The 12,008-nt window shown below is 39.1% G+C and overlaps 1 protein-coding gene across 3 annotated transcripts in view; it reads left to right on the forward strand.

Moving 5' to 3' along the window:
• Positions 1-12,008, forward strand: part of LOC133489105 (receptor-type tyrosine-protein phosphatase N2-like) — a 148,097-nt gene that overhangs the window by 89,477 nt on the left and 46,612 nt on the right. For all 3 annotated transcript variants that reach the window (XM_061797842.1, XM_061797843.1, XM_061797844.1), the window contains one exon: positions 10,993-11,205. In XM_061797842.1, the coding sequence (XP_061653826.1) occupies positions 10,993-11,205 (213 nt within the window). The remainder of the gene's footprint in view (positions 1-10,992; positions 11,206-12,008) is intronic.

The following is a 12,008-nucleotide window of genomic DNA, read 5'->3' on the forward strand; positions in this document are numbered from 1 at the left end:
AATAAGTTGTGTTTCAGTCTTTAACAAAGTTTTGTTAAAGTTTAAACAAACTTGTAACATTTTTTTTGGAGAGAATTCTCAATAAAATTACATTACATTCTTGATAAGTTGTGCAGTTGTATTCTTAATAATGTAAGTTTTGATTTTTATTTTAACAAAGTTATGTTACATAGCTTAATAGAGTTGTATTGCATTTTTAATAGAGGAGTGTTAAATCTTTCATCGGGTTGTGTTACAGTTTTAACAAAAGTTATGTAACAGTCTTTATAGAGTCGTGTTATGCTTGTGTTGCAGTCTTAACAGAGTTGTATTCCAGTATTAATAGAGTTGTGTTGTAGTCTTAATAGAGTTGTGTTACAGTAAACAAGTTGTGTTGTAGACTGTTAACAGAGTTACATTACAGTGTTAATAGAGTTGTGTTACTATAAATACGCTTGAAGGGAAATTAAAGATTGGCGCTCAAAGTTCCCTCCTCCGCTCGCTGTTCAGAGCTGTGAGGGGCCTTGTGGGGGTCGAGGGGAGAATTAGCGAGATCTCACACACTCACCCGCGCGCACACACACACAACACACACACTTATGCACCGCAGTGTCTTGAGTGGCTGCCACCTCCAGCTGTCACAAAGGGACACAAAAGGAGGTGTGGGGGTGTCTCTGGTTTAGTTTTGGTTTTGGTGGGGCAGGGGATTGAATAGAAAGATAAACTGAAGCCCCCCCCCTACACATACACACACACCCATGCATACACACACACTTCAGGAAGGCGCTTGTCATCTGCATCAGGCAGCTTCGCCACTCTTTGGTGTCCTTTCTAAGCCCTACAGTGCGCACACACACACACACACACACACACACACACTTGTCAGATGCCCCTCTTTTGTTGTCTCCCCAACACTAGCTAAGAATTCGTTAATTCCCATTGTTGATTGGCGTGTGTGTGTACGTGTGCGTGTGTGTCCTTTAATAGAAGTGTTTATGTCATATTTAAAATTACAAATATCAAAAGGGACAAAAACGACAGAAAACACAGTAAATATTCGGACAATGTCTCTCTATGAAGGGAAATCTGGTGGCCTGGTCGTCATGACAACAACATTGACAGGTATGCTCCACTAAGCACACTTCATACTTGGACAAAAGTATTGGAACACCTATAGGAAATCAAAAGACATTGTGGACAAAAGTATTAGGACACCTCTGGGAATTGAAAAGTGGAGAATGTTGACATTGGTCAAAAATATTGGGCCATCTACAAAAAGGGGCACATGAAGAAAATGTGGACAAAGGTATTGGGGCACCTACAGAAAGAGAAAAGTGGAGAAAATGTGGGCTTTAGGATGAAAGTATGTGAAAATTGTGGACCAAAGTATTGGGATAGCAAAAAGGGAAGAAAATGAAAAAAGTTTAGACAAAAATTGGACTAATATATCATGATACCAAGAACGGAAAATGTGTACAAAAGCATTGGGAGTCCTACAAGAAGTAAAAAGTGGGAAAATGTGGAGTTTGGACAAAAGTCATACTACATTCTCACTCATACTCCAGGAAATGAAAATGTGCACAAAAGAATTGGGACAGCCGAAGGAAGTCATACTAGAAGAAAGGTGTTTGGATAAAATGTATTGAGACACGAACATTGACACATACATATGGACAAAACGTGAAGAAAATGCAGAGTTTGGATAAGTTTTGGGGCACCACAAAGGGAAAGTAAAGAAAATGCGAACAAAGCTAATGGGACATTAACCAGAAGTAAAAAGTGGTAATAATTGCAGAGTGCGGACAAGAATATCATGGTACCAAGAAAGGAAAATGTGAATACATTTTTGGGACACCTACGAGAAGTGAAAACTGGAAAAAAATGTGGCACTACAGGAAATAAAACATGTATACAAATATGGACGAAAAGTATTCAGACACCATTAGGAAGTCAAAATAAAATATGGACAAAGGCATTGGGACATCTGACTCATAAATTGAGTTGTGTTTAGCAGAAATTGAGACACTTATTTCAATCATAAAACTAAAACAACCTGGTACTTTTTTTTCCATTTGGGATTTCTGTTTCTCCATTCCCGCTCAAACGCACTTTGATACAACGATGACAGTCGAAACGATTCCCGCTCCTTCTCACCTCTTCTAATTCCTCCTCCTCCTCCTGTCGGCAACATGTGGAGCTGTCACCATGGTGACGGAAGGAGGGGGGGGGGGTGTGACACGTGCGGCAGACAGGCAGGGATTGGAGGGCGGGAAAAGGCTTGGGGGGCAACCAATAAAAGGAGGACCCCCCCCGCCCTTGTGCACTTTGTAGTGAAGAAAGGCTCTGTTGTGGATCCTTCGTCAGTCAGTCTCTCCTCATCCTCGACGCATTCAGGGAAATCGGAGAGGGGAAAAATAAATAAATAAATCACTCGGCCCGCCGTAACGGATGTGCCGGGAAAAAAAGGATGATGAGGAGGAGGAGGAAGATGAGGAGAAGGTGAGAGGCTTCCTCTCGGCTCCTCACCGACCGGCACCATGGGAAATATCGCTGCATCCTGGTAATTTTTCAAAATTATATTTCAGCATGCATTTATAAAAGTTAATTGCTACCTTGATGCTGTTTATTTGCCACGTTTACACCGGAAAATCAAACTTTCATTACGTGGAAAGGGAGCGTAAGTTTCATGTTGACTAATGCTGAAACAGAAATAGAAATCTTTTTTTTTTTTTTGGGCTAAAACGTGATATGCATTTGATTATTTGATGCTGAAGCCTGATCGAAATTTCTGTTTGGTACTGAGGCTGGTTAGAGATGAGATTTTTTTTATGCCGACAGGGAAGACGTGACTAGTAAAAGTTTCATGTTAGCTGGTGTTGAAACATGGAGAGAATTAGATTTTTTGGGGGGGGGCCAAAAATGATATGAATTTGATTATTTGATACTGAAACAGGATAGAAATGTGAGTGTGAGGATTGAATTGTTACATGATATAAATTAGTATGAAGGAATTGTTTGTTGCTGAAACGTGATGTATATTTGAGGTTGCTAATGAAACAATAGAAATGTGAGTTTGCGGCTGAGACGAGATAGAAATTTTAGTTTGGTGCTGAAATATGATTGAAATTCAATTACGTTTGATCCAGAAACATGATTAAAAAAAAATACTTGATAGAGATGAGATTTTTTTTTTAATGCCGAAATTTTTTATATGTGGGTAGTAGAAGTTGGTTGATGCGAAAACATGAGAGCATTTAATTTTTTTTAGGCTAAAACATGATAGAAATTTGATTGTTTGTTACTGTAACATGATAGAAATGTGAATTTAAGACTGAAGCGTCATAAAAAAGTGATAATTTTATCATTTGATGCCAAAACATGCTTGAAATACGAGTTAGCTGCTGAAACATGATAGAAATTGTATTATTTGATGCTTAAACATGATAGAAATGTTAGTTTGTGGCCAAGACCCAAAAGAAATCTTAAGTTTAGTGCTGAAAAATGTTAGAACACTGATTATTATTTATATATGTATATTTAGTGATTATTTGATTACAATTTCTATTTTTAATGCTGAGGGATGGTTGAAATAGACTGGGGCTGAAGCAAGATAAAAAGGAGATTATTTGAGGCTGAAACATAATATGAATTTGATTACGTTTGGTGCTGAAACGATATAGAAGTTTGAGTCTGACACTTAAAGCATGTTCGAAATAAAAAAATGTTGTCGCTGCAACATGATAGAGACTGAAGCTGAGACGTGACACAAATTTGATTGTTTGATACGCGACCATGAGAAATTTGCGTTTGGTGCTGAAACGTAATAGAAATGCGAAATGAGTTCAATGCTGAAACATCATCAAAATGTAAGTTTGATGTTGAGGCTTGAGAGGAATTTGCATAGTTTGTCGTGAAAAAACATTTGGAATTGATGCTGAAATATGATAAAAATGTGTTTCCAGCTGAAATGAGAGAAATGAATTTTTCTAAGCATTTTATAAATGTGACCATTTGACGCAGGAACATGCTAGAATTTCAGTGTTTGATATTGAAACATGGTAAAAAAGATTTTTTGCTGAAACGAGTTGGATGCTGAGACATGATCGAAATTTAATAGGTTGAGACTAGAAAAGAGATACAGTTGATAAAGTTAGGTGCTGAAACGATGTAAATTTAATCCCCCTAAAATGATCGGAAATGCCACTTTATTGTTGAGACACGATTGAAGTTTATACTATTGGCTACAGAAAGGTGGTAGAAATTAGTTCAATGGTGTCTGATGCTGTAACATGTTAATTTGAAAATTCGAGTTTGATGCTAAAACAGGATAAGATAATTAGATTGTGTTTGGCAGTGATGCTAGAAACTGATTTTGAAATGCATTGAAAATGAGATGTTTGCTGCTGAAATGTGTCAGATTTTTATGCTGTGAGACTTGATAAGTTTTATGTTGTTTGCTGTTGCTGAAAATAATAAAAGTTAATTGTACATGAACAAGGTCAGATTTAATTGTAGTTTTGTTCCTGACACAGTAGACATTCGATACGTTTCCTGCTGAGACATAACCAAAGTTTGATGTGCTTCATTAAAAAAAGGCAGAAGGAACTGAAGTAGTTTGCTGGTAAAGCCTGATGGATGTTTATTGTAATCTGCTGCTCAAACATTATAGAAATTAATAGACAGTTAAAAGAAAAAAAAATGTGGTTGATGCCGAAATGTGAAAAAAATGTTTTATGTAGAACCAGGCTAAAATTAGTTTACAGTTGTTTGCTACTGAAACGTGATATATATTTATACACATTTAATAGACAAGAATATGGTTGCTGCCAAAACATTTTAAATGTTTGATGCCGAAACAGGTTAAAATCTGTTGGTAATTGTTTGCTGCTGAAACATGATATAAATGATTCGACCTTTAATTGAAAAATGTGTTTGATGCAGAAACTTAGTACGTACTAAATGTCTGATGCCGAAACATGATAGAAATTTCATTAAAATGATCGATGTGGTTTGTCGCTTTCAGCATTAACATGAAGTCACCCATGACGGTTAGGGGAATCAAACCTGTAGCGCTGTGGTCACTGGTCAGTTTCTCAGTGTGTGTGTGTGTGTGTGCGTGTGTGTGTGTGCGTCTCTCCAGAAGTGATCACCATAGATAACAATAGCCAGCCGTAGCAATTCACCCTTTGACTTTTTCACCCGACTTGAATAAGTAAAAAGCCTAGCAAAACCATCTGTCTTTTGTCTACGTACACACGTGCAGAAACACTCGCAGGCACGCGCGCACACACACACACACACACACACGCGCAGACAGAAAATATACATGTTTTATTGAACTGATTGACTATTTTCAATTGAGTTAGTCATATTTTCAAGACCATTTAATGCAAATTTTTACAAGAGAAATATTTCAGCGTCTAAGCAGAAGCATGCCAACATTTGTTTGTCGCTGAAACAGGTAAGAAATTTGACTTCGTTTAGTGTGAAATGAGAGAGTTTGATCCTGAAACATGGTAGAAATGTGATTTGGTGGTGATACATCCTTTAGATTATTTGTTTCATGCTGAAACCGGAGAGACATTTGATAGTTTGTTGAGGAAACATGCTAGAAATTTCACTACTTGGGGAATAAAACATGCTAGAAATTTGTTTCATGCTAAAACTTGAAACATTTGCTATCGTGTGATGCCGAAATTAGAAAAGTTTGATGCTGAAACATGCGATAAATGTGATTGTTTGATGGTCAAACGTGCTAGAAATGTACTCCATGCTTAAACTTAAGAAATGTTTGGCATAGTGTGATGCTGAAACATGAGGGTAATTTGAGTTTGATGCTGAAATGTCATTAGAAAATGTGATTGTTAGATGCAGAAATCTGATAGGAAGTGTTTGATGCTGAAACATGATAGAAATGTGATCATTTAATGCGGAAACGGGAGAAAATTGGCATAGTTTGATGCTGAAACGAGAGACATTTGATGCTGAAACATGCTATAAATTGGATGATTTTGTGTTGAAACATGCTAGAAATGTATTTCACGCTGAAAGTGGAGAAACATTTGGTATGGTTTGATGCTGAAATTAGATACATTTTAAGTTTGAGGCTGTAATATTATAGAAATATGATTGTTTGATGTTGAAACAGGAGAGTAATTTGAGCTTGACGCTTTTGCATTTGAGCTACATGCAGAAATCTGATCGAGTTTCATGCTGATATGATGACTTGCTGATAGGCTAATTTTAGATAGATGCTGAAACATGATACAATTTTGAGTTTGAGACATATGATAGAAGTATGATTCCTTGAGTAAATATAATTAGAAAAAAATAATGCGATACTGCTAAATGAAACAATAGAAATGGATAAAAACCAATTGAGAATTTGATGCTGAAACGTGATTGAAGTTTACAAGTTTGTGTGTGCGTGCGTGCGTGTGTTCACGTGTGGTGTATGTGTGAACACAACGGCGTTGGCGGGAGCAGATGGACAATGGAGGATCGTACTACTCTGCTTCTTTTTCCCCCTTTTGTCTGCCCCTTTTCATCCTCTACTCCTCTACTCCTCATTTGATCCTGAAAACAAACTGGATTCCTTTTTTTTTGTTGGCATCCAGATGGCCCTCGGAGCGCATCCGTTTCATGCGTTCACGTACTGTAGATCTCATTGTACAATGTGAAAATTCAAGAATGTTTATTTCTTTTCCTGTATTTAATGATTATTTCCTTGCGCAAGAGTTTGAGCAGAATGATTGACACACGCGCTTGATTGACAGCCAGTGCAGCAGCTGCAACACAGGCGCTCGTTATTCCAACGCATGGAGCCCCCCCCCCCCCCCCCCCCCTTTCCCGCACACATTAACACCCCTCCGTCCCCCCGAAAGCTCCTTTCACCTCCACTCCAATTAACAGGCGCAACCAAACTTGATGAAGCTGCTGGTTTCGTGGGTTTGAATCAATACGTAAACATGGTGGGCAGGGCTGATAAAGAGCGAGGGCGATGTGCAGTCGTAACTTCCTTCTTTCCTTTTAGATCAGCCTTGCTGCTTGCTCCTTCCATTCCCTCTTTCCTTTCTTTTTCTTTCTCACTTCTTTCCTGACTTCCTCCGTTCTTCTTTTCCTTCCCTTCTTTCCTTTAACTTCCAAACGCAGGATCATGTTTGTTTCTTTCATTCTTCCTTCCTTGCTCTCATACATCCTTGTGTCCTTCCATCCTTCCTCCCTTCTTTTTTTCAAGAGATAGTTCCTCCTGCTTTCCTTACACCCTTCTTTACTTCCATCCAACCAATCTTCCTTTCAGACCAGCCTTGTTTCCTCCTTCCTTCTTTTCTACCACCTTTCCTTTGTGTCCTGAAAGCTTTAGCAAGAAGCTGCATTCGACAGCAAATTGTGACCGTGGGGCTTGTACAGTACCCCACAAGCAACATTGCCCCCCCTTCCCAACACACCCCATCCTGCCATTCCCCCTCACCACCACCACCACCACACACACACACACACGTGTATTCGCAACCGTCATCCCCCTGGTGGGTCATTCTCCAGGCGCTTTATCAGGTGTTGAATACAGCAGCAATGAATTGAATGAATATCATTGTTGGGGGGGGGTGTTGGGTCATCTAGTGGTGATGGGCATGCATGGTGGTGGTGGGGGTCTTTCCTTGAGGACCCCCCCCTCCTGGAATTCCAGAACAATCTGCATGCAGGCTAAATCTCCCAGGGTTTGACAGTAGGGCAGCGGGGGAATCGGCAGGCAGCCGTTTTCATTAACTCACTACACTGTTGTACCCCCACCCTCCCCACCCTCCCTATACCTCCCCCGCCTCTCTGTGACCTCCACCATCAAGTAACCCACCCACAAAAAAAAAAAAAAAAAAAGGAAACCTTCATTTTACCCCCCTGGCCCAGCCTCCTCCTGTCTTTCTGTGAGGATTTTCTACAACCACAAAAAAAACAAAAACAAAACATCAGCTACCTGTTTAGGTGGGGGGGGCTATGGTAGTTTTGGGGGACGGCATACGGTCGGGAGGGTGGTCACATCCAGCGTGATGCAATGAGTCACACTGTGAAACAGGAAGTGCGTACTCATCGATATTTATTGATCATAATCTATGTACAACACTTGATTGTTTCTATTGAACGCACCAGGAGAATATCTCCCAAGATTTGTTTTGAAGCATTTACATGAGAAAAACTAGCCTGGATCTATTTCTGTTCCTTCTACATCTATGTTTTTACCCTCTTGCATTGATTTAATCAATTAGGAACTACTGTATCTATTTCTAACTGTTTTATATCTATATTTTTAATGTTTTGGTATCGAGTTTGTCTACGATGGACTACTACATCAATCTATTCTATACCTTTATTTTTTTTAGTTAGTCCATATTGAACTCGCCCATGTCTCCTCTATCTAGATTTTTGAGTTAGTCTATGATTGATTGATTGCCGGAAAAATCGTCGGTACCCCCTCTCCACCATTGAGGACTTGCACGCTGCCAGAACTAAGACAAGAGCGTGCCCTAACCCTAACCCTAATGTATCTATATATTCTATATCTAGATGTTGAGTGAGCCTACAGTATGTTGAACTGCTCTATGTTGCCATATTTATTCCACATCTATATTTTAAGCTAGTCTCTGACTAATTACTCTATTCAGTATCTACATTGTTGAATTAGTCCATGTTGAACTGACAAATCTATGTGTTCTATATCTATATTGAGTTAATCTGCATCTATTCTATATCTATACAGTAGTATGGAGTTACTCTGTAATGAATTTCCCTATCTTTCTCATGTATATCTACATTTTTGAGTTAGTCTGTGCTAAAGGGCCAGTTTTTGAGTTACTCTATCTGTTCGTTATCTACATTTTTGAGATCGTCTATGTTGAACTACTGTATCTATGTATTCTGCATCTATTGTTTGGAGTGAGTTTATGATCAAATGCTGCATCTAGATTTGGTTTTAGTCTCGGTCTTAAATTATATTGAACTACCACATCTATCTGATCCATATGTATAATTTGTGTTAGTCTGAGTCAAAGTGTTTTATCTATGCATTCTATATCTATATTTGGAGTTAAGTCAACTATAAAGACCTGTGTCAGTCCATTGTACTATTGTATATCTATATCCTGAGTTGAAAAGATAAAACAAGCCACTCGAGTTAGAAGAACATTGATTTGTATTTATTTATTTATTTATTTATTTTGGGGTGGAATGGTGATTTTTGTCATGTTTGTGATGATTATCATCTTTTTACAGATGTTTTCTGTGGGATGATTATTCTTCAGGAGGTCTGCAATTTGTCTCTGCATGATTGCAGCACATAATTATGGCACGTATTTTTAGACGGCGACTGGTAAAATGGCGTGCGGGGCCATTATTATGCGGCGCCGGCTCAATGGGCCCCTCTTACGCTCCTCCCCGCACAAAATGACACTTTTTGCTCATGGCGCATTCCTTGTTGTTGTCGTAAAATTAATATTTTATATATTTATTTTCCATTTTGGACTTGGATCATATTGCCTGCACTTTTACTAACTATTTAAGTAGTCATCTTCAATTTGGTGGGATTCCGCTCAGCATCGTCAAGGTTGCCTGAAAGAAAAGAAATAAACCAGGATTAGAAAATAGTTTAGTGCTATAGTGGTCTAAGTACAAAGGTCAGTCAAATCTATGAATATTTCATGAAAGATGATAAATAACGTTTACTTACACTAACATGCAGATACACCAGCACCCAAGCTAAATCACTATTAATCTGTGTGCCTCTCTTTCTGGGATGTTGGCCCAGTGTTTCACTGATGATTCAGAAAAAGTGTTGAGTGCAATAAAGAACTGCCCGTTTATGCCAAATTTTGTTTTTCATACTAATTTCTCCACTTCATCTAAACTGGCCAAATTGGAGTGAGCCCGTTCTAGTTCTCAGTTGCTCAACTGTATGTATGTACAGACCCTTTCCATAAAATTTGAATATCATGGAAAAGTTCATTTATTTCCATAATTCCATTCAAAATGTTAAACTTTCATAAATAATTGATTCAGGGCCACAAGTATTTATTTGTTCAATTTTAGGTAATTTGGGCTTCCAGCTCATAAAACCCACGAAATCAGGAATTTCCAAAAATTGAATACTGTGAAGAAATCAGGCCATATTTTTTCAGGCCATAAATGTTTTAAACTGGGTTTCACACACTAAATAATCTACTCAATTCAAAGCACCTGCACAGGTTTTCCCAGGTGTCATTAAATTGCTTCAGTTTGGTTCAATTGTCTCAGTTGGGTTCAATATGGGCACTCCGGTTTCCTCCCACATACCAAAAAACATGCATGGTAGGTCGATTGACAACTCTAAATTGCCCGTAGGTGCGAATGTGAGTGCGACTGGTTGTTTGTTTCTATGTGCCCTGCGATTGGCTGGCAACCAGTTCAGGGTGTACCCCGCCTCCTGGCCGATGATAGCCGGGATAGGCTCCAGCACGCCCGCGACCCTAGTGAGGAGAAGCGGCTCAGAAAATGGATGGATGGAGGGAATTTCTTTCTTTTTTTTCTACAGAAAAATGAGAAGTAAATGGTGATTTCTTCACAGTATTGTCATTTTTTGAATTCCTGATTCCGTGGGTTTTATGAGCTGGAAGCCCAAACTATGTAAAAATAAACAAATAAATTGTTGGCCCTGAATCTATAATCTATGAAAGTTTAACATTTTGTATGGAATTATGAAAATAAAGAAACTTTTCCATGATATTAAAATTTATTAGAAAGGGTCTATGTATGCGGCACGGTGGACGACTGGTTAGAGCGTCTGTCTCACAGTTCTGAGGAGCGGGGTTCAATCCCCATCCCCAGGCTAGGCTCCAGCACGCCCGTGGCCCTAGTGAGGAGAAGCGACTCAGAATATGGATGGACGGATGGATGGGTCAATGTATATTGTTTTTGTTTGTTTGTTTGTTGCTCTCGCGATGTGTAAATGTGATTTTTGTGTGTGTGTGTGTTTGTGTGGTGTTCCAGGGCAGCGAGATCTCGGCGATCCCGGGCAAGTATAGCCAGGCTGAGTCCACCAAGTTCCTGGCCCTGACGGTGGCATCCATCTTATGCATTGTGGGAGTGCTGCTGGCGTCCAGCGTGGTGTATTGCCTGCGACACCGGTCGCACCACAAACTCAAGGAGAAACTCACCAACCTAGGAGCGGACGCTGGCCAAGATGCCACCGCCACATACCAGGTAAACGCCAAAGAGGAGGTGTGCCACAGTTTTGTGGGTGCATGGGAACAACTGGTATTTGGGAGCCTTCTTTTCTTTGTTCATTCCTTTCTTCATTTTTTCATTCATTCATTCATCCCCCCTTCTCTCCTTTCTTTCTGCAGACCTTAAAAGAAATTGTCATTTTCCTCAGATTTTGGCATCTTGCCAAATATAACGATTTTGGACGCGGCTCGTATTGTTTGCACTTTTATCCACAATCGACGTATTGTCATCTTCAGTTTCATAGTTTCGATCCTGGTTAGTATCATCTTGTCTGAAAGAAAAGAGACCATCTGGGATGAGAAAAAAGTACAAGCATCAGTCAAATCTATCACTATATCATGAAAGGTGATAAATACAATTCACCCAAGCTAAAGCACTGCACTTCAGGCTTCTATTAATTTCTGGAGCTCACTTTCTGGGATGTTGGCCCAGTGTTGTACTAATAAATCTGGAAAAGTGCTGAGTGTGTCAACGGACTGCCACAATATGTCAAATTTGAAACTAAACCTTGATTTAGACCAGTGATTTCCAACCTTTATGGAGCCAAGGCACATATTTTACAACTGAAAAATCTCACGGCACACCAACAAACAAAAATGTCACAAAAAGTGGATACATTAATTACTGTATTTACTTCCTGACATCTAATAGAAGAGCATTTATTTGTTCTGTCTGTCACTATGCCTCACTGGCATAAATAGATGAATAAAGAGACATTATTTCGTGGAAAGAAAGACTTTTTTTTAGCAATTAAGTAATATTTTATAATTTCCCACAGG

The sequence above is a fragment of the Phyllopteryx taeniolatus genome, chromosome 14, assembly GCF_024500385.1.
Source record: "Phyllopteryx taeniolatus isolate TA_2022b chromosome 14, UOR_Ptae_1.2, whole genome shotgun sequence".
NCBI lineage: Eukaryota > Metazoa > Chordata > Actinopteri > Syngnathiformes > Syngnathidae > Phyllopteryx > Phyllopteryx taeniolatus.